The sequence below is a fragment of the Suillus plorans genome (genome assembly GCF_016647745.1).
Source record: "Suillus plorans strain S12 chromosome Unknown HD556scaffold_27, whole genome shotgun sequence".
In the NCBI taxonomy this organism is placed as follows: Eukaryota; Fungi; Basidiomycota; class Agaricomycetes; order Boletales; family Suillaceae; genus Suillus; species Suillus plorans.
Window position 1 is genome coordinate 182082 of NW_024537411.1, and position 26123 is coordinate 208204.

At 48.1% G+C, this 26123-nt stretch overlaps 11 protein-coding genes across 11 annotated transcripts; 2 read left to right on the forward strand and 9 right to left on the reverse strand.

Moving 5' to 3' along the window:
• Positions 1-3: 3 nt before the first annotated feature.
• HD556DRAFT_1236941 (uncharacterized protein) lies at positions 4-399 on the reverse strand (the record flags this gene model as incomplete). Its single annotated transcript, XM_041297862.1, has 1 exon — positions 4-399. A coding segment is annotated over one exon (396 nt), but the record flags the coding sequence as incomplete, so codon positions are not given.
• HD556DRAFT_1371227 (uncharacterized protein) lies at positions 158-2628 on the reverse strand. The gene is made up of 2 exons (XM_041302944.1): positions 2500-2628; positions 158-2447 (listed from the first exon to the last, which is right to left on the reverse strand). The coding sequence occupies exon 2, from the start codon at positions 2250-2252 to the stop codon at positions 402-404; it is 1851 nt and encodes a 616-aa protein (XP_041160371.1). The 5' UTR covers positions 2253-2447; positions 2500-2628; the 3' UTR covers positions 158-401.
• A 2188-nt stretch (positions 2629-4816) lies between these two features.
• On the reverse strand, positions 4817-5117 carry HD556DRAFT_1237067 (cysteine-rich protein; the record flags this gene model as incomplete). The annotated part of the gene is made up of 2 exons (XM_041297871.1): positions 4817-4971; positions 5024-5117. The coding sequence occupies 2 exons, from the start codon at positions 5115-5117 to the stop codon at positions 4817-4819; spliced, it is 249 nt and encodes an 82-aa protein (XP_041160372.1).
• Positions 5118-5839: 722 nt separating this feature from the next.
• On the reverse strand, positions 5840-7505 carry HD556DRAFT_1536244 (uncharacterized protein; the record flags this gene model as incomplete). The annotated part of the gene is made up of 7 exons (XM_041309624.1): positions 7303-7505; positions 6976-7000; positions 6824-6842; positions 6674-6731; positions 6386-6497; positions 6275-6330; positions 5840-6052 (listed from the first exon to the last, which is right to left on the reverse strand). The coding sequence occupies exons 1-7, from the start codon at positions 7348-7350 to the stop codon at positions 5840-5842; spliced, it is 531 nt and encodes a 176-aa protein (XP_041160373.1). The 5' UTR covers positions 7351-7505.
• A 1528-nt stretch (positions 7506-9033) lies between these two features.
• HD556DRAFT_1211722 (uncharacterized protein) lies at positions 9034-9327 on the forward strand (the record flags this gene model as incomplete). Its single annotated transcript, XM_041296579.1, has 1 exon — positions 9034-9327. A coding segment is annotated over one exon (294 nt), but the record flags the coding sequence as incomplete, so codon positions are not given.
• A 633-nt stretch (positions 9328-9960) lies between these two features.
• HD556DRAFT_1210662 (uncharacterized protein) lies at positions 9961-10215 on the reverse strand (the record flags this gene model as incomplete). The annotated part of the gene is made up of 1 exon (XM_041296560.1): positions 9961-10215. A coding segment is annotated over one exon (255 nt), but the record flags the coding sequence as incomplete, so codon positions are not given.
• Positions 10216-14658: 4443 nt separating this feature from the next.
• Positions 14659-15833, reverse strand: HD556DRAFT_441304 (uncharacterized protein). Its single transcript, XM_041310606.1, has 2 exons — positions 15088-15833; positions 14659-15034 (listed from the first exon to the last, which is right to left on the reverse strand). Exon 1 carries the CDS (start codon positions 15745-15747, stop codon positions 15121-15123), a length of 627 nt encoding a protein of 208 aa, XP_041160376.1. The 5' UTR covers positions 15748-15833; the 3' UTR covers positions 14659-15034; positions 15088-15120.
• Positions 15834-17834: 2001 nt separating this feature from the next.
• On the reverse strand, positions 17835-19477 carry HD556DRAFT_1475843 (Saccharopine dehydrogenase-domain-containing protein; the record flags this gene model as incomplete). The annotated part of the gene is made up of 7 exons (XM_041308526.1): positions 17835-18033; positions 18092-18219; positions 18272-18327; positions 18391-18689; positions 18746-19014; positions 19068-19395; positions 19447-19477. The coding sequence occupies 7 exons, from the start codon at positions 19475-19477 to the stop codon at positions 17843-17845; spliced, it is 1302 nt and encodes a 433-aa protein (XP_041160377.1). The 3' UTR covers positions 17835-17842.
• A 220-nt stretch (positions 19478-19697) lies between these two features.
• HD556DRAFT_1237092 (uncharacterized protein) lies at positions 19698-20231 on the reverse strand (the record flags this gene model as incomplete). Its single annotated transcript, XM_041297875.1, has 3 exons — positions 19698-19778; positions 19832-20055; positions 20105-20231. Coding segments are annotated over 3 exons (432 nt in total), but the record flags the coding sequence as incomplete, so codon positions are not given.
• On the reverse strand, positions 20135-20926 carry HD556DRAFT_441449 (uncharacterized protein). The gene has a single exon (XM_041310607.1). The coding sequence runs from the start codon at positions 20858-20860 to the stop codon at positions 20243-20245; it is 618 nt and encodes a 205-aa protein (XP_041160379.1). The 5' UTR covers positions 20861-20926; the 3' UTR covers positions 20135-20242.
• Positions 20927-21533: 607 nt separating this feature from the next.
• Positions 21534-23409, forward strand: HD556DRAFT_441582 (uncharacterized protein). Its single transcript, XM_041310608.1, has 3 exons — positions 21534-21960; positions 22023-22058; positions 22109-23409. Exons 1-3 carry the CDS (start codon positions 21848-21850, stop codon positions 23193-23195), a joined length of 1236 nt encoding a protein of 411 aa, XP_041160380.1. The 5' UTR covers positions 21534-21847; the 3' UTR covers positions 23196-23409.
• Positions 23410-26123: the final 2714 nt, after the last annotated feature.

The following is a 26123-nucleotide window of genomic DNA, read 5'->3' on the forward strand; positions in this document are numbered from 1 at the left end:
GAAATGTAAGGTGTGATCGCTGTCACCCGGGTTATAGATATTGTATATACGTACTTTGCCGAATTGTCCTGTGAGTTCTATGGCCATGACATTCAGAGAGTTGATGGGTATTATGTGCCAGTTGTTTTTGGATATCCATTTATTTACAAGCATTATCGTCTGGGAGCGTTCGGCATTGGAGTGGTGGTTCGAGGGGTATATGACGTCCCAGAAACGGCCCAGAGTTGAGGCATTGGCAAGATTGACGGCGTTGAGGTAGGGTTCTTGGATGCAGGCTAGGTCATACTCGTCTGGATTGAGACTATGTAACAGATGTTCCCAGGCATTGAGCGATTTTCTAAGGTTCTGTTGCCAGATTTTGAAGTCGTCTCTGGCGCTGGTATGGTGGGTTTCGTCCATCATTAGTTCCATCCTGGGAGGTTTTCATTGCTGTCCGATAGCATCGCGGTGTGGTAGTCTGGGGTTGAGGTGATGGATGATGGGGGGGATGACCACCTTTGGGAGGCTTGTTGAATTCTGGGCGAGGTTGCGGTCTGAGGGTTGGGATGGGTTCTTGTTTGGTGGTTCGGCCATCTATCAGTGAGTCTCGTTTGCGTTCCTGTTGGGGGCCGGGGGGCGGGCTCTTGCTGGTCGTAGTTTTGGATTGGGTGTCGGCGGTGGTGGACGGTCTTCCATTCAGTGTTGATTTCTTGATGTAGGTACTGTGGGGGAGAGAAATCAGTGTCGTGGTTGCTGGACTCACCTTCGATAGTGTCCCATGTGAGAGGATCTTCTGTAGGGAAGTATTTGTATCTGGCCTCCTCGTTCTTTGATCTACGTCTTTGCCCTTTGGCGATGAACACCGGGCAGTCGCGGCTCCATGATGCGTGGCCGTCTGTTTCGCAGTTCGCGCAGTGATACAGGTCCTGGATGTCTACGGCGCAGCTGGCTGTGCGGTGGTCAGCTCCACAGGTGCCACACGTGTCGTGTTCTTGAGGGCAGTTTGCTGCGATGTGGCCGCTGTCGAACGCTTGGCATTTGAGGCATCTTGAGGGTTCTGGGAGTAGTTTGCGGCCATATACTTTCTTCCCCTCAATCGATATGCCGAAACGGATGATCTGGTTGGCCGACGTTTTGGACTTCAGGGTCAATGCGACGTGAGCGGTTCTCTGTCTGGGGTTACGTCTTGTTATGGGCTTTATGTAGCGGGCTTTGACTATGTCGTCCTGACTCAGGCCACCTTTCCGTTCCACTTCCGCTAGGGTGATTTGTGAGTTGGGATCGAATGAGATGGGGACGTTCTCTAGGAGGAGGTGGAATGCACGGTCTTTGATGACAATGTCGGTACCGAAGTGGTTGAGGAAGTTGCTTCTGTTCGCTGGGATACTGATCCATTCGGCTGATCCTGGGGCATTGAGTTCATACAGGATGCCTCCGTGTGGTAGTTTTCTTGCGGAGAGTACCGACGTGTTCTCGGGGAGTTTGGTTCCTGCTTTTGACATGAGCTCCAGTGCAAGCTCTGCTTTGGCGACCAGTTGGACTTCTGTAAGGTCTTTGAGTTCGTTGGTTGCCTGGAAGGACCTTCTGTCGATGAGGATTTGCCGGGATTGTGCTTCGCTACGGGATAAAAGTTTCGTTAGTGGGGCAGGGACGCCTTTCTTGGCTGCGGCAGCGTATGAGCGTGGTCCGTCAGACCCGCTGTTGCCATGGGTGTTCTGCGGTTTGTGGATGTTGGTTGGTTGGAAGGAGCTTCCGACCACCTCTCCGAGTCCTAAAATTGATTCTTCTAACTGTTTGCTTACCTTTGTCGCCGCTTCTTCCAGTGCGGCTGCGTGTGTGTCTGCTAGGGTCGCGAGGGTGTCTACTTTTTCGTCCAAAGTTGCGACTGGGCCTCCTAGGAGCGCGGATAGTTTGTCTATTATGTTATTGGTGTCGATGGTCTGTTCAACTTCGTTCAGTATGATTGCGATGGCTCTTAAGGATTCGGAATGCGTTGCTCCAAGGGCGGGCGTTAGGCTCAGTTCAAATATGGCGCCTATTAGATGCTTGACGGTGCCGCCGGCGGTTGATATGGTCATGCCGTTCGTGCTGAGTTGTTTCCTTGCTGATGCTAGTGTGACGATGTCTGTGCGTATGCCGGTTCCTGCTAGGTGCTCTTCTATTGATTTGCTTGGTACGAATAGTGCCTTTGCCGTTGTTCTGAGGCGGGCACCACGTGTCGTGGGGGCGGAGGCTGGGGGAGGAGTTGGGTTCATGGCCTCGTTGGGGGCCATGGTCTAAGGTGGGTTGGTGTTGGTGTTGAGGGGGTTGAAGGGGTTCTTTGGGCGCCGTTGGGCGTCCTTAGCGTCGTTGGACGCGATGTTGATGGCTGGTTTTCGGGGTCCTTGCCGGGGTGCCACTTGGTAAGAAGCCAAGAAGCGTTTTAGCTGTGATACTGGCTGCACTCATGCTGGTGTAGAAAATGAATCCTGTTCAAGATGTTGAGTCGGTGGTGCACGTTCATGATGTGATAGACCTTACCTGTGGGCGGAACCGTCGCAACTGCAACGCAAAGGACTACAGCGATAGTGAGGCATACGGCAATGTGTTTCCAGTTCATTTTTCCCCAGAGAGTGGTCAATAGCTAAATGAGATGGTGATTGGTAACTGGTGGACTTATATGTTACCGAGTGCGTTTACTCACTGGCAATTGTTATATGGGTGGGTGGAAAGAGATCGTAACTCCGTTCCAAAATATCGCCTCGCGTGTAACATGCGGCGTGATACCAAGAATTGTTACATTCGTTCAATAAACCCGAAAAGGCTTACGGTAGCGATGTACTCCCCAACTAGTGCTGTAGGCATACTCATTTCCTGGCATGCCATTGGAAATGAGAAAAGCCGCCTATCATGAGCGATCCAAGCCTTTGCCAGACAAACACATGTCCATTCGTAATTTCCTGCCCAAGTTTGAATACGAATCACAAGATATTGATGCCGTGGAAGAAAAGGAATCGTAGAGTCTAGACACAGCGAGTCTGTAGCTAGCGCGAAATGGAAATGACGGGACATGGACTCTCCGAAATTGCGCGCAACCAGCTGTGGGAACAAGATACATAAGAGTCTATGGTCGAATTTTTGGCGCTGTGCACGATTGAACCTGCATCGTGGTATCACGCTAGAACAAGGACACCGTCATCGTTACACGAGAAAAGACCTGTGGGTTCTCGCTGCCACATTCATGATTGCACTCATTCATGGAGTGGGTGCAAACACAAGTGCAGCACAAGCCAACGTGCAACCCCCAAAGGCCACATTGCATGCTATCACCGCAGGACCTGCTAAAGGGGGTGCGACTACGAGCGTGAACCCGGCGCCGGCATAGCAAGTGACAACCAAGCCAATGCATCCTGTTCAAGAAGTTGAGTCAGCGGTGCACGTCAATGATGTGATTGGACCTTACCTGCCTGACAAATGGCATAGAGACACGGACCCGCAACTACAACCTGAGGGACTGCAGCGGCAGTAAGGAGTAAGGTCAGGGATTTCAAGTTCATTTTTCCCCCAGAGAGTAGTCAATAGTAGCTAGTGGCTTGGTGGTTAATAACAGAAGAGCCCGGTGGACTTTTTGAGTGTGTTTACTCGACTGTTATATGGGTTCGTGATAAGATATCGTAGCTCTTCCAAGATCAGTGATAAGTTGCTTCGCATGGCGTGGGACTAAGCACAGTGGACCCCGCTTTCGTTAGCGGGATCACAAGCGAGGTGATGGTGATGTGACTCGCGAAATGCCATAGGTTCATCAGATGCATCATACCTAATCAATACTGCCACACAGCGTTGCTTCATTTCTGACTTTGAATGACATTGCTAAGCCGCGGCACGTTGATTATAACGCTACGCGCAAGGAGTTCGAGTTGTCCAGTTTCCTACCGAAATCCGTTTTGAAGGTTCAGTGTCAAAAGCACGGTGATAATGTAAGCATCATTAAATATAAATTATTTCTGAGTTTGACCTGCGATGTACTAGGCGCTCCACGCTCGCGCCTAGTCGACGGCTCCACTGGAAGTCCCCCAAGGGTACTAATTAAAATAGGTTCCTTCCTCGAAGTCATCAACCTTCCATCCTTCTCGGTTCCAGATTCTAATGCGGAGTTCTCGCTATGTAGCTTATATACGACTGTCCCACTATCAATCTTTTGAAATTCACATCTCCCACGTGCCAGGGATCTGTCTATCGCCCATCCTAGAACGTGCTGGTGACAGTTACATGCGATGTTAAGGCATCCTAGGCTGTCTTATTACAGAGATTGATACTGACAGCCGCCCATAGCCATATACGTACCCACTGGCCTGCGAAGCAACCATCGACAAGCTAGATTGCCCTATCCGAATTGCATTCTTAGCGTGCACCGTGAACACAACCAAAGTTTGAGAAATTCTCGCTTCCTTGTCGAGCGAGTCTCGCACAATTTCACTTGAAAAGGCGTGCGATCGTCCATCGTGCACCTGCTGTTATTGGTTTCCTGTCGCTCTCAACGATCTGGGACCTGGATCATGCTGCGGTTGGTATCTTATGGATCATACATTGCCACGAAAAGAAAAAAAGAATCATAGTCTAGACATAGGGAGTCTGTAGCTAGTGCGAAATAGAAACATAGACTCTGAAAATGCGTACAGCCGGCTGTAAGAAAAGGAAAGACAAACGGGAACAAGGTACATAAGAGACCATAGTTGCATTACTGGTGCTGTACACCGCTAAACCTGCATCGTGTTGTCATACTACAACAAGGATGCCGTTCTCATCACACAGGGAGGGGCCTGTGGGTTCTCGTCGTCGCATTCACGATTGCACCCACTCAGAGAGTGGGTGTAAGCGCAACCACGGCACAAGCCGCCATACACCCCCCAAGGGCCGCATTGCATGCAAGCAGCACAGGAGGTGCTGCAGGGAGTGCGACCCCAAATGTGAACCCGGCACCGGCGTAGCAAGCGACAGCCAGGCCATTGCATCCTGTCAAGAAGTCGAGTCAGCAGTGCACCTTGATGATGTGATTGGACCTCACCTGTCTGACAAATAGCGTAGGCAAGCGGACCCGCGACTACGACCTGAGGGATTGCGGTAGCAGTGAGAAGTAGGGCGAGGGATTTGAAGTTCATCTTGACAGATAGCGGGGAGTTCAAAGTTCGACTGAATAAGTTGGTGGTTGGTATCAGGCGAGTCTTAGTATAACCCGTTGATGTATTCATCCAACTATATAGGTGGGGGACATAGAGGTCGTAGCTCCGTTTCAAACATCTCACCTCACAATTTACATGCAACTGTGATGTGTGCAAAGGAGGTGATAAGGTGAGCACCATAGGCATAGCTTCTAGAATGTGCCAACAAGGTACGACTCACGAAATGTAGGTCCATCATCTAATATATCTGCCGCATTGTCCGCGCTCGTGACTTCACTGGAAGTTCGAATCACAACCGCAAGGCTACTGATTAAAATCTAAAAATTAGGCTCCTTCCTCACTGTGATGGAAAGGATGTTAACCTTTGATCAACGTTAACCTTGCCACATCAGGGAAATTGGTGATTCCCAATTTGACACAATATCACACAATTCTCGCAGATTGTCAAGGATTCAATACATTCGACCGATGAGACTGATTTTTTTAGTCCCCCTCCCAATTGTAGACAATTTACTCTAATTACTCCCAATAGAAAATCGTAAGTTGCACATTAGATCCAATTCAAACATTGCAAAAACAATCAAATTCAGATGAATCCTAGTCAAATTTACTACTAGCGCTCGTCACGTCGATCAGCAAGTTGATTTGGCAATAACGGAGGCATGGATGCGGCGGGCCTCTCCTGCACAAGGTCAATCCCATCAGCACGTCTTGAAAAAGAGGGATAGGTATGTCGAGCTCGAGGTATCTTCCTTCAGAAACTTTGCGGTGGCTAGATTGAACAGCACTGCAGGGCGGTAGGGATGATCCATGGGGCAGAGATCCATACTGTTCTGTGTCCTGCGGTATCGTGCGAGAAGATGATGTCCGGTGTCCGTCCTTAGTGCTAACCCATCCATATCGCAGGATGTAAGCTATGCATTACAGCGATCAGCGTCAGAATGCTAGACTGCATTGTGCATTGATCACTCACGGTAGTAAGGGGGCAAAGAACTGTGACGTCGTGTTGAATCTTGATAAGAGAGTCGCTGCTCCACTGCCATGAACAGGGAGAAAGCTTACATATTTGCCTCATGTTGCAGAGACGCCCCTGAAGCTGAATCAAAATCAAACTCGCAAGCAACATCGAGTCATACCTTGCTTTTTAAGTGCAGTACTTTTGGCCTGTCGGACTGGGCCTTACATGTGAACACTGAATATGAAACATTTGATCAGTAAAAAAATCATCTTATGGCTAGGAAACATACGGGCTTCAGATGACTCAGACTTGTTAACTTCTGCACGATTCTTCCTTCTCAACTCTGCAGCTTGCATGATCGCAGCCTTCTCAGTTGGCGTGAGTTGCGCTTGGGACAGGGACTAGACATGGTTGATGAGGAAGAGATGCGTGATTCGGAACTTGAGATAAAATTTCGAACTTGAGATCACGTGAGACCATAAATAAACACAAATATTTAACGCGGTAACATTGTTTATTTGTTGATGCCTATGTTGTCTTCGTTAGTGATTTCACAAAGTCCTGTTCTTATTCTTACGATGTGCGTAGTGTGACATGGCCCAACGAGATTGGACGAACGAGACCGTTCTTGAGGACTGCAACAGGTTTTGGTTGAACTCATACATAGATAGACATACAGGCACTGGCCCCTCTGACGGTCTTGATCAAACGGTGCGAGGAGGCGCACCTGTTGGAGGTGCAGCTTGCTGTGCATGGCATTCGTAAATTAGTATAATTATATGGCATCCTGTATCTAAGAATTTTCTCCAATTCTTTGGAAGTCTTTTTTTGATGGGCAGATTAGCTGATATTGTCGAAGATTGGGTCTTTTTGGCGCACATTCAATAAAACGGTACATGATTTTCTATGTTAGATATAATCTGCTCAAATTGTCCCCAATACAAAAAGGGGGTTTTTCCTGATGTATAGAGTAATGAAGGAACATGCCACGTGACTCACGTGGCATGTTCCTTCTCGGAGTTTTCTCACAGAAGACCTTTACCTTGACTTGTTGAGTCCTTTCATGGGAGTAGTTTATGGTTACCGTGTGCATCAAGACCCATCAGTCAAACAGTCAAACAGCAATGGTTGAATCGATTACTGTACAGAGTGAGACCGGTCCCAGCTCTACTTGGAAGAGTGCGCGGCTGCCGGGGAGTAGCGTACCGGTTCCGCAAGTTCAGGCTGGACTATCGTGTGGAGCTTCTCCGTCATCTAGTGCGGCACTGCCTGGCTACACGTAAAAAAAAAAATTATTGTAATTGTGTATGAACACATGTACAGTAGTAGTACTATTACTACACTAGTGGTAGCGTAGTAGTATGAACTCGAGGCCATGCACAGCCGGGCGCTTGCACGTGATCAACCGAATCCTTGATTTCAACTTGAAGTTGGTCTGCCTCGTTGCCAAACTCACAAGATCCCTGGTGGTTCAACGTTCATGCCTTACTAGGCCAGCCCATTATTTTCCTAGCAACGTATCACACCTGCTGTTCAAGCCTCTGAATCTTATCCGATAGTTCTGTCGTCTGCGCGCCATGCTCAGCGCTCAGCACCGCAATTCAAGTAATATCTTTCTGCCAAACGCTCATACACTGGAACGCGTGTATGTCCACCATGCGGTGCTACCTTACATAATAGAAGCACATCCGTGAGACAGGGTTCCGCGGCATGCTCACTGCGGCCACATGCTTGCATGATGCCACGGTTCGCTGGTACTACCAGCGCTCGACATCACATTTATGGTTTGATGCAGGTTCATTGAAATCCCCACTGTCATGGCAAGTTTACCACAGCACTTTCGATTGAAATATTTTATTTCCACAGCGTAACGGTTTTGGAATCGGAGGGAGAGAAATGCTATCGCCGGTTCTTGTGATTCATACTTCAACTATTACGTCGGACCCACATCAGTACTGGCAGTCACTTGTCGGGCCTGGCCTCGTCGGTCTAACCCTGCTCCGATGGATACATATCTCGATCTCTGTGATTACAGGTCGCCAGCTTCATACTGAATTCAGATCCCTCCACCATCCCGATTACTTCGGTACACTTGGCCCCTTGGAGACGTTATAACACGCATACGCGAGACATGATATGAACACCAAACTGTTCGTTATTTCGCTGATGCGTTCTTATAGTTGCTCGAGAGAGAGACAGGTGATTTGTCTAGGTCCGTCTATTGTATCCGCAACTGGTCGTTTCATCCACTCCACCTTGAAATCTCAGTCGCTGTTAGTGAACTTTTAAGGGACATGCCAGTCAAGTGGCTGCGCTGATCACATCTTCAATCGACGGATCAAAGTTGATTTTCCCGGGTGCCACGAAGGCTTTCCTGGATCCTCATCACATAGTTCACCTCAAAAACCTTCCAACATGAAATCGATTTGGTAACCCGGTCTCTTGTGTTGATCCGCTGAGCAACATTGGCATACTGACCAGAATCATTCATTCGACTTACCTGTTTGAAGGTTGCAACGACACAGCGCGTAACCAATGTATCTCTTCCACCACCATTGTAACGAAATTTCACAAACCTGAGAGCTTAGTGGAAATCTGGCGATCCCAGCCAACGCTCGCGCCTAAGACTTGTCACGCTGCGGTGGGGAACAGCGCCATAGAGCAGGCAAGTTAAAAGCCATAAAGGCGACTCATCTGCAGAACCCAGAAAACACATAAACCAACTCCACGTAAACCAACTCCACACAAACCAACTCCTCTCTGATTCAATATGAACCCAGCTCGGTTAGTGATAACATTCTCTACCTTTTTTTGTGGCTCACTGTTATTTGTTTTAGTTCGTCTGACATGGTCCAAGATATGCTCCTGGAATTCAATGGGGTGAATCCCATCCTGATCGCTCGGGATGCTGTGCATGAATATGATACCGAGGTCAGAGTGCACCCATGTGACTGGAAGGGCTGCAGGATGCACATTCCTGTGGAGCTCAAGCAGGTTTCTAAACACCTTAAGCAACATCATGATATCAACACCAGCGCCACCAGCGAGGACACGGAAAAAATTACATGTCTTTGGAGCGGTTGTCTTGATACCCATACGAAACCAGGGAATCTCTCCCGTCATGTCCTGACGCGCCATCTTGGAGTCCGGTGGATTTGCTCGCATTGTCAGTCCTCACTCTCGCGAGAGGACGCCTTTCGACGACACTCGCTCGAAAGACCGAACTGTCAGTCTGCAAACGTCGTTGTTAACTACGGAGATGGATCACAAGTGATTGACCTAGTGTGCATTGCCGGTGGTTGGTCGGCTAGCCAGAACGTCATGTTGATATAGTCCTCAGTGTTATCTTACAGTATTGTTTTGTATTCCAACCTCATATGCATCTCCCTATAGCTCCTGTCCGTTATTAGTAATGTCCTACCGTATACTCCTACTTAGTTGATCCAAACTATTTGTACTGAAAATTATGTATTTTTTCCTTGGATTTCGTTGTGGTGTCGACCATTAAGTTATTTGATTGTCTGCGGATCAAGGTACTAAAATTTCAGTCCCATCCAACCACCTTCGAAGGCCTGAATTTGACCCCTACAACTTGAGTCATTTTGCTTGCTTCCATATGGCAGTGCGTTGGAGGGATAGAAGTTGATATAAGCATAGGTTCGGCAGTACATACGTCCACGGATCAATATCAAACTAAAGTGACAAAACCGAGTATACACACATGACGATACTGAAGTCCTCGGTATTATGCACAATAAGCTGCAAGAATGTATGACAGAAAAATCATGGCAACGACAGACGACGGCGTTTGCTACGAGTATCACGGGATTCGGATTCTCTGCACTCTCGGTTTGGATTCTTTAGGTGGCGCAGTTTAGAATCTAACCGAGCAAATTTCTTTCCACAACTACCGCATTCCGTTTTGTTGTCCAAATGAACCGCAACGATGTGCCGCGATATACTCTCCTTCCTCATTTCCTTCACGCAGCCCTCCCATCGGCATGGAATCTTTTCTTTATCGCCGCCAGGTTTCATGCCGTGGTGTAGTTGGAGGTGTTTCGCCACTTCAGACTTGTCGACAGTCAGAGGTAAGAAGCAGAGCCCACCATCCCAGCCACAGAAGCTTGAAGTGTCATTCGTATCGTCCATCAATAATGTACAGTCATTCTTTCTCTCCGCCGGCCACGATGGTGTAGGTGAATGAAGATCAACTCCGCTGCCAAAACTAGATGGATAATCGTTGCCGAAGTTCTGCGCGTGAGGTTGTATGTCATTAAATGATGGTTCGATATGACAATCATTGGCGTGCCCATTCACCCACTGGCATGTATAATCGCAAGGTAAACTCCCGTCAGAAGATGATGTAGTAGGCGACTGCGGGAGAGCATGGGGACTCCGCGTTTGGGATGAAGCGTTATCCACAGAGGGGGTCAGGGAAAGCTCTGGAGGGAAGCTGTTGAGAAACTCGGGGAAAGGTTCCGGGTTGAATAAATATTCAGGCCCGCTAACATAAGGTACATCCATTCCGTTGTATGGATCAAGAGCGGTGTGTGGACGGGGCTGATGCATACGAATGAAATCGGACTCCATGAGAGATGGACCGCTAAAACTGGGTGACCCTGTCTCAAATACAAAGGGTGCTTCCACATTGTTGGTTGTCGTGCTGAACATGTTCAGAACGGAATCCCCGTACTGTGTCAATTCACTGGGAATGACAGAGGGAGAGCCGTGACATTGAGTTTCAGAAAGAGACGACCTGAATAGAACTCCTCAGTAAGCATTTTCGCGTAGGCTGGTAACCACACGAACCATTGATGGATTAACTCAGTCAAGTTGAGAAAAAGTTGCACTACAGGATAGCAAGGGCAGGCGTTTGATTGTTCCTGTGTTTCAGCATGCAACCTGAAAAGGACGTAAGACTACTAGGTGATTCCGAGAGTGCACATTCATACCTGGCTGATATTCGGATAGCTTTGAGTGTGTCGTGCAAGGAAACAAGGAGTTTATGGGTCGACATTTCGATCTGATTGTGTTTCTGAAGTACGGATACCTGCCAACCGAGACTTTATATCTGCCCATAATAGCCGCATCATCGGATAGAATGGCTGGTTGGCTGGCCTGCGGGGAATTCCAGAGAAGTCTTTGGCTGTATCTTCCGATGGGCCAACCAATACCTCATTAGAACGTGTAAACCTGGCCATCGATTGTGACTAACCAAATAATAATCTTGTAAAATTGGCTTCTTTGGGAAACTGAAAAGATTAATTAAGAAACGTCGTACTTTGGCCCGATCTAAAACATGTCCAGAAGTCAAAACTTTGACTGCTGACTGTGGGGTTGTGCGATAAATCGGGTTTCAAAGGCCAGGTTACGAGTTGGCCTAGTGCTCGAATGGTCCGATAGGCCAAACTAATATTTCGTAAGACCGTAAATCGTAGTATTGTCGCACGCCTTGGACTATTTTAATACTTGCTGTGGTGATGGCAAGTACTGGCAGTATGATACGAAATATGGGGCTTGTCCAGACTCATCGCTAATTGACAGTGTAACGGATATGGAGTGGACTTGGAGAGTGCCACACGCCATGTCAGCACCAGGATAACATGCCTTTAACGCCACTCACCATTCCCATCGATGATTGGCTTGCTGGCCTCCGTTGGCACATCCAGATCACGCGGCATGGCTAGCTTCTGAATCCACGGCTGGCTTCCGTGATCGACCATATTGGGTTGAGCGCTAAGCACAAAATAGCATAGTGCGATACATACGCAGGGCCGTAGCCAGCCATGGCCATGGAACGCCATGGAACGCCATTGTGATGGCGGCCAAGCCACGCGTTGCTTGGCCGGCGTTGGCTTTTCATATGAGACTGCCAACGCCATAATTATATGAACCATGCCAATAATAGAAGTTGGAGCCATTGGCAGTGTTATGTAAGGCACGTAATGCCAACGCGATCAACACAGGAAGAAAAGGCTGATATCGATTGCTTCGTATGTTGGTGCTGCACGAACGTCACTGTCACTATAGGAAGTCGACTGCCCAGCTCATGCTTCGATTGCTTGGTGAAAATAAGTGATAATGTTGGAACAAGAAGCATAACGAGATGACAAAACTTACAATCGAGGAGTAGATAGACCATATGGCGAACGAAGACATGCACTTGTCCCCAAAGTAGGTGCTTGCATCTACTCGGAGACCAGGAGAATACAAGAGAAATTGTCAGTTGTAGTTGTTTGCAAATAAACCGAACTCTACACAAATCACTCGCAGAAAACGAACACAAAAGAAAGAGAAAAATGTCGCTTTGCAGTGCAGGTAATTCCAATGCACTGAATTCCTTTCAATCTCTTGAAAGTGAAGTGCATCAACGAGAAATGCAAAAGGTTTGCATTGATAGGCGTACAACTGTTGATCCATTCGATATCATAGAATAGTATGGTGGTGAGGAAATAGGTATAAGGCAAAAGGTTTAAGATAGCTTTCAGGCTGCAACTTGTAATTACGAGAAGTGGATGTGGAAAAGGTGGGTCAATGTGGCTCTATTTGTAGGCTCCTGGTAGCTTGCACAGCCGATAAAAGTATGAATCCCCCGCCACCTTGGCCTCATCAACTAGTAGAAAAGATTAGTAAGGTAGAAGACAAGACAGACAGACCATCGGTTGCAGTTCAAGGACGATCGATGCAGTGGAGAGGACGGCGTTGGTTTTGCATGTTGAATTGTGTTTGTGTGTCGTACCGTAGCCTAGTAGGTTTTTTGCACGGCACAAATGGGTTGTGCACCCGTCGAGGTCGAGTATACCAGATTATCGGGATTCAGGCAATTTGGTGTCGCACAGTATGCGAGTTGAGTGGAGTACATCGTATGCGACCCATTCGAATGGCTCACCTATAAGCGCCTGATTACTTGAAGGTCGAGACCTTCTTTTTGACATCGAACGACACATCTATATTCAGCTACACAAACTCCCATCCATAAAATACAACTCAACTTGAATGCATTCACGGCATGAATCCTTTATCACAACAAAGTCCCAGGTTGATTCTTCCATCGAGATGCCGGAAGAAATGTCGATTCTTCTGCATTACGGTCGACATTCTCGACATTCGATGCTTAGCAAAGCGCCTGTAGCTCACTCGAGTTTATGTTGCGCCTTTACCGCCTCACTAGGTGGTACAGATTCATCGGCGCCTCGTGGGCATGAACCCAGGCCTGACAGTAATCGGTCGTCACCTGCTGTCTTGATTATGGTCTCACTTTCTCTCAAGGGTGACGATAGCTCATCTAATCACAGAACATGAGTCGTGGCATATCCGCAACACAGACGACTGCATGCGCCGTTGGCGTTGCAGTGGGGGCCTTTTTGGTGCTGCTATACGATCGATCGTGCAAGAGAGCAAACAACCCAAAGTGCCTAAGATGGAGAATCAGCTAAGGTCCGTAAACTGGCATCGAGTCCCGTGTGATCATTCGAGACGTACCCAATGAATATCGTGCTCTATATGCTGATCCGTGCAGCATGCCTACTCCTTTCCGTTGTGGATGAGGAACCTCAATGATGATGGGCCTGGCGCGTCACACACCCAGCGTACATCTGTTCAAGACTACATATCCGTCCAATCTGAGAAGTCGTAGGCCTCGACACTGTCCAGCGTGCTTGACGGTCATTCTAGGCCTGTGGGTGAGACTTCATCATTCTTCGGTGCTATACTAGCGGGATTGATGCGCTGAGCAGGGGCCGCATGTTGTACCTTTTGGCGGCAGTAGGAGATAATCAGTGATGACATTAAACATACAAGAACACGTTATACACATACGCTGAGGCGGACTGCCAATATGCGCCATCACCGCGAGATGATCGTGGTGTTCAAGCTCAAGTTGAACCAGCAACGACTTGTGCATACAACTTCAAGTTGAATGGCACGGTCAATGGCAGCTGGTTCCTTGCCACTTGCATAAATCTCCGGATTTCGTGGCGTCGCGTTTTCATGCAAGATTCGTCGTTTCTGCCTTCGTCGGTTTGAAGATCGACGTATAGTACTGTGGCATGAGCTCTATGTGACAACTCAGTTAATTCATGCCCTTTGCTCTTGGCGCACGTCACTAGTAGGCTTACTAACGTTAATGAAATGTGGCAATTTTTTCTTCATCATGTGGAACCTTAGAACCTACTCCATCGAATTCGACTGCCATCCAAGTTTCGTGACTATGGGCGACAAAGAAATGGTCTCGAGCTCCGAGACATCAAAAATGGCGCCCAACGCGTGTACGAGGCATGCATAACTGGTACTGCAGTTAATACGGTTACTGCGGTATACATGGTAATGATTTCAAGTTGAAGGCATGTGACTGGCCAGTGGCCACGTCACTGTGACATAAATCAGAGTTGGTGCGATTATCGGAGACGAGTGCGCTCAGTACTCGGTACTCAGTGAACGGCCAATGCTACTATGTACGTACGTCCTGGCTCTAGCCCGTGTATTTGGCAGCTGTGAGCTGCGGTCTTCACAAACCTACATCTTGCGGCCCATTTATACGATCCTAGCCACGTCTCCATTCATAAAAGCTTAGTATTACTAGGCAGCCTCGAGTCAGCCGCTGCAGGCTGAATTTCAGCTTCTTCATATATGTCGGGTCGTCCGACTTCGTGTGGTCAAAAAACCGTTCTCCACTAGCGATGGTAACCAGGGACTTGTATCTTGTATCTTTACTGCTCGGGTTCAGGTATTGACCGCGCCATTGTGGACTATCTCGAGTTCGGCGCTCTCGCGTCTATTGAACCACTGGGGGTGATGAAGTCGACTTTTAAACACATGTTGAAATCATTAGCAGCTTAGGTCATCAAATTCAAGCGACGAAAAACGGTAGGCATCGGTATATCATGATGTGGTAATGGTACATGTGTGCTAGGGCAACGCGCTTAGTACATGATAAAACCTGGCCAGCAATGAGTAAGTTCGACTGCTTTACATGATGTCCGCAACGCTCACCTGGGCTAGCTGTGCAATTTAGCATCTGTTGCACTAGCCTATGTCTTGGACCTCATGTTTATCACGTTCATGACTCCTCAGAAGATCTGAGCGGGCAAAGCTTTTTTCGCATTGCTCGCACTGCCAACGAAACCCCAAATGCTTCGTCATGTGGCGGGGTGCGGTGCGGCGCTGGAATTTCTCCCCGCATGGGATTTTGTAGCCTGACTGGAGTACACCCCACATGCACTTTATTTCGGTTTTCTCTGGACCACGGACATTGTGCGCCTTGTTCAGATGTGAGAGCATCGATTGCCGACCTGCTGGTACGAGCTCAGGGCACTCTTTATGTGTGGCCTCATCCATCCATCCGCATTTCTGCATATCATCTGGGACGCCAATCTCTGTAGGACCGTCTTGGGAGGATTCAGGGCGGTCCTCAATGCCCGAGCTGGCCTCAGTGGGCGGAATCGCGAAATATTCCTCCAACGCTTGCAGAAGGACAGCTTCTGACACCGCTTCAATTGGAGTCTCCTTGTTGTGGACGAACTTTTCATAGAGAAATAAGGCGAGCCCCTCATCCTGCAGGAAACATTTAACTGAAAATATTGCTCGTCCCCATAATGCACGCACCTCTTCCATGAAGTGAAGTAGTGCGTCATTATCGGCTTCACTATTCATAGTGTCCAGGACGTCTGCTATAGGTATATTGCTGTTGAAAAAAACCTCAGCCCTTCTAATGATTACTTACGGCGCAAATTAGCCTACCCGTCGATATCCTGGGACTGATTATGTCTCTGTATCGGTTGGCTCGTCAGATGGAATGGCTGTTCTAGCTGGAACAAGATATTGTTTTATATCTCTTTTGTCCCCGCCAGCTGGTAGGGCGAGCATACCCTGCCAGCTGGTAGGTGAGGGCACCCAGTCAGTAACGATCGGACTCGTGCCAGGCGATAGTGATCACGGATTTTCCATCGGATGGCCATGGCTAGCACTATGACTGCGGGGTTTGTGGTGGTTGTCAAACTAATTATCACCGAAACAGGCATGCCGGGACCTTTTTGGTTTAGTAACGCGCCAGGAGCGTGACCAAGAGACTTGCCAGGTAGATGCATTATGAGTGCAAAAACACATTGCTTGGGTGGGTCCGTTCGTCTGGAATCGAGCCGTCGTCTTATCGGGCTTGCCATTCATTAATTCCGGGCCAAATGGCACTTCCTACTTGTATATCCCACGACAAATCGTGAAAAATGCATCATTTGGGCCCGTCCGTCTATGGGATTGAGTCATCATCCGATCGGGCTTGCCATCCGTAAATTGTAGGTAAAGTGCCACTTGCCACTTGTATATCCCACGACAAGCTCAAAGAAACCCCGAAAAACGCATCAGATGGACGCTGCGATGGTGGTTTCACTGAGAGATCTTAGTCGACTTCAACGCTCGGCGATGCGTGAGAGCGACTTGAGCTTGATAAGCCAAGCACCCTGCTAAAGATCCGCGATGCGTCCCAAAAAATAGCAGACTTCAACAGATTTTGTCATCATATTGCATGTCTGTGTATTATATACTGGCTCGATGTTTAGACTCGCCGGAGACCAAGTTGTTCTTTTGCAACAACTCGTGGCACACAATCACTACAGCGGCCGATTAGCGCCCAATGAGCGATAATTCGGAAAGAAGGAACGGATATTGTCTTTTTTCTATCAAGGTCTGACTGGAGACTAAGGCGATAAAGTTTTTTTATTCAAACCTTTTCCTTCCGCAACTACAAGGACAACAACCAAGCTCTTCGCTAGAGTGGTCAACCGGTCACGCCCCTCGGACATGTGGTTAATGTGTGTGCTCAGCACAAAATGATTGTTCTCATTTCCCTAGTACCACATGATTCAGACGTCGCTTGATTCAAACACACATATGTTCACCCCAGGATAAGTATCAAATCTACATCATTCTTGACTAAAGAGCATTTACATCCGTTATCATTCAATCCTTTCGTGTCGTCTCGCACGGTCAATGAGAACATCATCAGGGCCTAAATGCGTATGAGCACGCCGCCCCCCCGCCCCCCCCCCCTCCCAAACTCAGGAACCTTTTAAGGATCAACTGTAAGCACCAACACCCAATATCAATACTACCAGTTGATCGTCAGCTAGGGTTGGCTCATGATGTTGGAGCCGAACACAGGAACACATCCGAGGCAAGAGGTATAGAAAAACAAACCTCCAGTCGCGGTGTTTAAAAGTAACTCACGGCTAAGCTCCTCTGTCCTACGGTTACTCTTCGTTGATTCTTCCGCTGTAGATCTAAACCTCGACAATATCTATCGAACTTGTGTTTTGATGCTCCATGTGAACTTTTATCGTCCATCCTTTACAGGATCTTGGGATCTGGACGTTCAACCAAGGTTGCAAATTGACTAGCAAGGAGGCGGAGTTTTTTATACTCAGCGACACCGTGACGCATGGGCTTCGAGGCTCGACCCGTTCAAGTTTGCAATATGAAAGCTTGAGCCATAGTATGGCCCCAAATCTGTAACCAATCTCTAAGCTGAATTGGCAATTCCAGGTGGAGCTTAGTACTCAAAACTGTCGGTTCAGGCAGTTTCGTGCGGTTTCCGATAACTGACTCGCAGCGATGACTTACTTATGCACAGTTTATATAAATAAGTGTGAATTCGGAGATGTGACAGAAATAAATAAAATATGCTTCGGAATGAGGTTTGTCGAAGGAACGCAAGTAATACTTCAAGAGTACAGGTAACGATCAGAGTCCACACTCAACGTGTCTTACGTGCCTCTGTCCCCACTAACAACTCACTTTCGATGTCGACATGTCCTGATCTCCTCAACCTCTCAACGAGAACGTCTCCAAAAGCAGTCATGGGAGTCAAAATGCCGCCACCTGTGCTTATCTGAGGCAAGATTGCACCATCCAAAACCAGCGCTAGTGCGCATTCCGAAATCATTACTGAAAAGTTGAATGAATACTTGATTGATGGTTCACTGGAAGTATAAATAGAGCTTACTGGATGATAAGAAGTATCCAGGGTCACCTCGACCCCGGAAAATACTTCGAACAACAATCTTTTCCCCTTGTGAGTTGAGACTGGACGTAGTGATGTTAGTGATTTTGATAGAGCCACTCTGTAGTTGTCTGCGTGTGGCATGACATAAGTTGTGAGATCAATGAGTTCGATTGCACTCACTTCGCAGACGGGCCTTCACCAGGACCGGGCATTATTCTGCGAGCCAACCACCTTGCCTGTTAAAGTCATCCACACACAGTCATTTCCTTTGCTACAAGGACAAGGAGAAGATAACGAACAGGCTGGAAGCAAACAAGCAATGCTGCTATCGCAGCAAATACGATTGAATATACCATAGCGTATAGTGCACTTGGCAGAATCACGAACTCCTCATACTTGAAGTTTGGACCGTAGGTGAATGGAGCGACAGCGGTCGCATTATGATGGTTGAGACGGCGCGCGAGTTCATACAGACCCCACGAGCGCTGCACGACCTGAGAATTGGTGATCGCCATGAAATACCACGCCCCGTAGACGGGTGGGTCGGAGTACGGCAAGGTATAAAGCATACGGGGTCGAGCAGAATGGGTTCCTTCCACTGATAATCAACATCAAGTCAGCCACCACCGTATCCTTCAATGCTGCGAGATAAACCTGGGCTCAATGCAAAATTCTGCCCTATCGCGAGCAGTTTGCGCTTTGGAACGTCTTCCAATGCAGTGAGGATTGTGGAGAAAGTGCCTCCTGAAATAGAAGCACCACCAAGCTTCCACGCCGAAGTGGAGAGATCTATTGTGGTAGACGGCCCACCGAAGGATTTCAGTGTTTTGTTCGCGACGAATGCAAGAATGTCAGAAGGTACTGAGTCCAACCCGCAGCAAGGGACCACAATTGAACCCGACTTGACAGCTGCGTAATCGAGTCTAAGAAGCGGTCAAGTTGGTACTTCTCAAAATCAACATAGGCTTTCACATACTCAAAGATAATATCCTTTATCCAGTGAACCTCGCCAGTCAAGTCCACATAATGTTTCCCATGATGTACACAAGCTCGGACAACAGAAGTTCCCCACCGCCAGTATGGACCAATGGTGTTAATTACAACCCTGGCCTGTTGTACCACAGCATTCACGTCACTGGAATTCGTAACGTCCATGATGAATGCAGGTACATCGTCTTTCGAGAGATTGAGTCCTCTAAAAACTTTGTCGAGTGCTGACTGCGACCGTGCAGCAAGACCAAACGTGAAAGACGAACGCTGCGGATGCGTGGCAAGGTACTGAGCTATGAGACGACCAGTATAGCCTTGGGGACCACTAGTTAGTTGCTGGTGAATAATAACATACATAACCATACCTGTCGCACCGAGAACAACTATGTCGACCATGATGAGAAGCAAAGGATATTTGTGATGGTGCGGTACCCGTACAAGCCCGTACAAGTACTACCTCTGCATACGTAAGTAAACCGGCTATCATGATTGTGCAAGCAAACGTGACCGTCTCATAACTTCTTGTCCGCTCATGTCCCACTTTTTGCAGGATGCAGTAAAGATGTACACATTGTATTGAAACCTTAGAGTTAGGATACCCTCTACCTAATACCAATCAATCATCGAACATAGTTCTATCCATCCTAACCCCGAAATTTTGTTTCACTTCCATACCCAAGAGTTTCATCTTCCCAACCTAACGAATGTGATATTGATATCTTAGCATTGTCTGTATTGCAAACAACTTACCTCAACTCTCTCGCTCTGAACCTTCCTCAACTCCATAAGCTCTTCCTTGCTAAGATAACTTTCGTGTTCGGCGGGCGCTCTCTTGTGTCGTAAAGAGTGAGCCCGTATATCAGCCTCAGGATCATAGGAGTCTTCTGCCGGTGGAACGAACTCGCCGGCTCGTAACGACGTCATTCGTCGCTCGTATGCCTCCATGTGGTAGTATTTTTCGTGAGGGAGGGTCGCTACCAAACGCTAAACGATATCGGCAAAAAGCTATCTGAAATCACACACCAGTGTTATAATCTTCAACAAAAACAGCGAATTCTTTGCGCTCCTGGTCCTTGGATATGGCCTCCGGGTTTATTTTGCGCTCTTCCAGAAGCCACGTGCGGAATTCTTGGGTCTTGTTGTAGAAGCTAGGGGACAAAATTAGCCATACAGCCGCGGCTGTTGCAAATGAACTGACTCAGTTTCACTGATAATTCCGTATTTACCCCACTGAGCACCAGAGGCCGTCCCATGCCTTTTCTTCTGCGAGAAACGGGTTCGCTGATGGTTATAATTCTTAGGACTACTCACTTTCTTTTCTTTCTTTTCTCTTTTTCTTTCCCTCTTCTCCTCACGACTGCGGTGCTTGTCTTTTTTCTTACGACGTCTTCGCTCCGAATCAGTGTCAGATAAACTTGATGCAGAACTTGAACGAGAGCGTGAACGCTTGTGCCTGTGCTTTCCTCTGTCTTTAGGACGTTCATGCCTTTCCCTAGAGTGTGAGCGCTCGGGACCACGGGAGCGGGACCGAGACCTTGGCAATTGGCGATTACGCCTGGGGCTGCGAGACCGTGATCTTGAGCGCCTACGTGAGCGAAGAGGGGATCGAGACCGACGAGGTGCGTCCCTCTCGGTATCCGTTCCTAAACGTCGGCTATGACCAGAAATATTTCTGTCTGCTGTAAAGGACTCTCTGTTCCTCGTAGTTCTCCTGTCATAAGTGTTTCTATCTTGGCTTCTAGACCGGCTTCGACTCCTCCGAGCTTGATTTGAGGCCATGGGTTTTCGACAAAAGATCTAAACTCGTTCGACGTTCACTCACTGAACAAGGTGGATCGAGTAGCGTGAGAATATTTCAGCCACAATCTAATTGCGGTTGTTTGGATCAGAAGCTTTTGCCAAACAACGTTGATAGGGCCGTCCACCAGCATCATCTACCTATTTTTTTTTCGTGCAAGCTCGGCACTCTACGCGAAGAACTAGTCTTATTCCCGCTTCATCTCATTTGGACGTTACAGTTCTCGGACGCTGTCATATCGGCAGGCGCTTTGCCACTTCTTCCATATCTTGTTCTCCTGTAAATTCAGTGCTTCTCGTGAATGGCCATCAGCACCTCCTAAATCGTGTACGTCTTGCTGTGCTGCCTATCATCAGGCCAATTTCTGGGGTAGCACGAGCTGGACACATGTTGCCACGTGGGGGGCATTGCGCCTCGGCTTTAACGTGATTGCGCGCAGACCTCCAATTTCATATTTATGGCATGTCAGCCAGCTTGAAATGGCCGTTATGAACCTCCTGTGCGTCACATTTTGCCATTCACCATGACTAAACTTTATACACCGATCGCTCGCAGTCTTGCACACTACGGATTACATTGGTTACAGCTCCATTTTATTGAAAGTCGATTCATGTCTTTACAACAGGACCGCCCGAGTGTTTTTCAAGTGGCCGCACGACCAGTGGAAACATGATACATGAACCTCCATTTCCGTACAGGAAGGGAATGTATATACACAATGGACCAAATAGTGCTTTTTTGATATTTCACACATCGCAGAGTGTGGCCTAGAAACCACATCCTTACAAGTATAAAGCGCTCCTTCTTTGCCGCTTTGGCTCATACTGGCTCACAAGTACTCCTTATTAGCGGTATTTTGAAAACCAAGGCTACGCTTCTACTTCTATGTCTTTCAAAGAGGGACCTTTCTCTGATTCCTAGTACGCCTTCATTGCCTAGTGATTTGTTACCTCCTTGAGTTGCTCATCATGCATTGTGACAGCGGTCGGAAACCCTTTAATTTCTCACCCAGGCAGGAAACAACGTCTCTGACCCCCCCAAGATCTTCGCCCATTTTCAGTGTTGAACCACCATGGTCATTGTACGCTAGGTCTCTTTGCTATTTGGCTAGTTCCCCAGCTGATCAACGTTACTGTTGTTTAGCCCCACCTTGTCCTACACGAATGAGGTTACTGCACCGTGAGTAGCAGGATTCCTCTACGTTTATGCATCTCTCATGAACGAAACAGTGGAACCGGGATAATACCATCTGATGATCCTTTTCTCGCGAGAAGCCATCAGAATTTTCAGGGCGACCCATTCATTGATTATAGCGCATTGAGGCACGATGGCAATGTGGTGTCAACAATCACGGTTTCTCAGACTACTGACAGTGCCTGGTTGACCAGTGCCTCTGCAACTCTACCTCCGGAACTCGAGACATCTGCTCACAATTCATATCAACCAATTCATTCACCTCTTTCGCACATGGTAGCTAGCAGCTCTTTCATGTGGCCTGTGCATGGACCAGTCCATACTGGGACCGTCCATTCATTAGAAGTCTTGAATGAAGACCGCAGGACTGCAATGCTGCAAGGAAGTCCACAATCCCCGGCGCAAGTACCACCCAATGGCTCATGGTATCCTCAAGTAGAGGCTGTAGGCAGCTCCGCGAGCGCTGCGTTTCAATCTCCTTCACTCCACTCGAGACCGACGCCATCGGCTCTTCGACATGAAAGCACACCTCAAGGTTCAGTCTCTCGGCATAATGAAACCGCTGCAATAGGTCCACAGACTCCTGGTACGGGGTCAGCTGGCTATGAACCTGCTTCCCAATCACCGCGTCAGAGACGCAGAGCCTCGTGGTCGAGTTATGCCGACCGGCCCGCAAAAGCTCTGCTCTGCAACGGGATTGTCCTTGATGAAGAAGACGTCAAGGAGACTAGGAGTATTAATGGCGGTCTCGTTATCACTTATCTCTGTCGCTGGATGCACAACGGGCAGGAATGCGGTATGCACGTCATGGGCGATCGTATACGATTGGCAAGGCATATACAAAGGTGGCACAAGGCTCACGTGGAACACAGTAAGAGGCAGGTCCCTTGTCACTGGGGTAGCTGTGGAAAGGTAATGAAAAGAGAGAATGTCGTCCGACATATCATCGTTACCCATCTCAAGATGAAATGGTGCTGCTCGGTATGTTGCATCAGACTATCTCGCGATGATGCCTCTGCAAGGCATTTCGAACGCGTGAAATCCTGCAGGCATGGTGTTGCGACAGTTGAAAGAGGTCCGGAAGCGCAGGAAGTGAACGTTCGTCAAGAGGTCGAGTTATGATTAAACTAATTTAATGCGGACATATCTCAAGCGAACGATAATTTTATGCTAGTTGATAACTATTTGTGATTCGATACATGTGTTGTAGTCGTGGGTTCACCGGTTACCGGTCATATACATGCCTGAACCCGACTCTCCCTTGACTTTCTCTCTAATAGACAGATTTGCATATTCTAACAGTATGATAACAAAGTAATATTAACGTTATTTCTACATTTGCCTTAATTATTGAGTCATACTTGCTGTAAATAATTCTTTATAAATGCAGCAACGACTTCAAGTCCGCTCGAGCCTCGAATGCAACTCAAACGTCTCTGAAAAATAGTCTCCTTTCGTGTTCTCCTGGAACAAGAAATGCACATTGCAAAAGGTACCTTGCCCCTTTACAATATCACTCCCTCAGATCACGCGTACTTGAGGCCGATTGATGGTACCACTAGCAGCACAACCACAACTTCCAGTCGTCGCTCGCTCCAGCATCGAACACATTGAATCATTATGCCACCAGGGTATTATTGTCGACCTTGAAGACCATATTTTATACCTTCGATCGTTCGACGACTCGATTGGAAGAGCTTCAAGTTGTCGGCATCATCTATGTTCGAATGTCCACCACATGCATTCGTACTTCAGAACGCACTACTCGACGTTTGCTTCGTGCCCATCATCGGAGTAACCTTAGTCTCCCCTATACGGACCTTTATAGAAGAATGGAGACGATCCCTTCTTCTAAGAGCAACCTGCGTCCTCGCCTGTCCTCATTTCCTTCGTTTGGAAAAGTTCGCACACGCACTCGTCACTTCCATACTAAACAAGCTCCGAAAGTAACATGAACGGGTTTTTTTTAATTCTGCGCACCATGATAGTAGGGTTCAGTCTCCGAGCGGCGAGCGCTACCCAGTCTACAAGCCAAGACACATGACTCGGAGTCGGCGGCAGAGACCTGAGTTGGCACGTGGCGGTTCGGTATCTGCCTCACCAACCCCCAAACTAGATCTCCCAGTCTGCCATCCGCCATCGGCAATCCCTTCGCATGGACATCAGTCAACGGAATTATTGGCAAGTGCCCGTGGTGTATCCGTATATTCCGCGCATGTCGGGTTGGTGTGGGTGTCGATTCTAGAATTGGTTACGCACTACCGCCTCGCCGTCACGGTGACCGGGTGACTCGGACCCACACACCCGTGCCGCGTTATTCAAAACTTGTTGATGAATCCATTTTTAGATGGTAGGTAACGCTAGAATGCCACCCCACCGCAGAACGTTCGGTGAACGTTGATGCATCATTGGGGTAATATCTAATATCTATAGTGAGCTGTGTGGGGGTAGGAAGTCCAGCTCCTGGGATCTTTTGAAACAAAGTTCGCGTGTACTAGTATGCATATCAGACAAACTCATGTTCTTTGATAGTCAATCCTCAAGATAAAAGAGCCCTTGACTTATGGAATGACGCAGGCCCACGCAGCTAAGCATCATCTACTTTACTGATTCCTTGCGCTCACGTCATTACCCGCGAAATTTAACATGGATAACATCATGAACTTGCAAGTCATCTATAGTGCCTGGCTTCATGCCGCAGCAGACAATGATTCCGATACTATTTCGCCGTCGTTGGCAACACCCCAAGAGTACGGTTCTCTGTTGCAAGAACCTGTCGGGGTCATTGATGTCATGGCAGATCCTCATGTCGGTCAACTTTCCCCAGGTAGAATTCGCTATCTCCGCAGTCTTTCATTCAAACGTTTACCATATACGACGCCCAGATCTAATGGTCGCCGGTCCCATTAGCCACATCGTACCGTCCTTCCAGTCATTCGTAGATGGGCATGCCACAGAGAGGCTGACTACATCCGGGTTTTCAGCCAGACGTTACCCACATTTGTGTCTCCCCATCGTGCTCGGCGGTCAGGAGAAAGTGAAGTGTACGTGGCCCGGATGCTCGAGCATTCTCAAGAAAGATAGCCACACTCGCCATGTGGACAACATTCATCTCCGCAAAATCAAGGCTATATGCACTCGCTGTGAAAGAGAATTCACGCGCACGTACGCGAAGACGAAGCACGAACTTACGTGTCCTGGTACACACTCCAAACGTAAACGATGAACTCACAAGGCCTCATCTGTGTTAATGGTGTATCATGTTATTTCACACATCTTCTCAGATTCTAGCACGACATTCATTTTATCGAAGTTGTTCTTTGTATACGTACTCACTGAGGTTATCGGTGTTCTTCTGAACAAATTTTCCAGACACTCTATGCCCGAGCATGAGTTGCTGACCCGTGAATCGAAGTGCGTGTCTGACTGGCCGGCTCCTGTGATGGGTGAGTGTGAGGTCAATATTGTGACCATGAATGCCAGAGCAGGTCTTGGGTGATTGGCGCTCGCTTGCCGTGGCGGGGAAGACAAAGAGAAGCGATATGATTGAGTCATAGACGGACTATGGTCGTGTGGGATTTCGACCATCTCAAGATGTTATGCCGTACTGGAGACTGTCGTATATGGTCTCAAGAATCAAGATGGTCCCAAGGTGGTGGGCAGGTTATCGCTCGTACTCGGTTGACCCGGTGACTTGCCCAGTGCGGCCCTGCCCCCTGATCACGATCTGACGCTTGGTGGGCCCGAACGGAGTGGTTTGAATTAATTCCGGTAAATGCTGATATTAATGAAAATATTGTGGCCAAGGACTCCCTTCCTCTGAACGAACCAAGAGCCCTTGTAAACATGCGTTCGAAGTCTGCATGCTTGGTCGATCGGGCGTTTGCAAGGGTACCAAAAAAGGAAATATATGGCCGCCGGCATCTACAAGTCAAAACCCAGGCCGGATTTGGTGCAGCTCAGGACGCTTCTCGTCTTGGTTTACATTGTACTGTCTGTTCCACCAATAGCGTTCCCCCATCACCAACGCCGTAAGCTCACTGTAAGCAT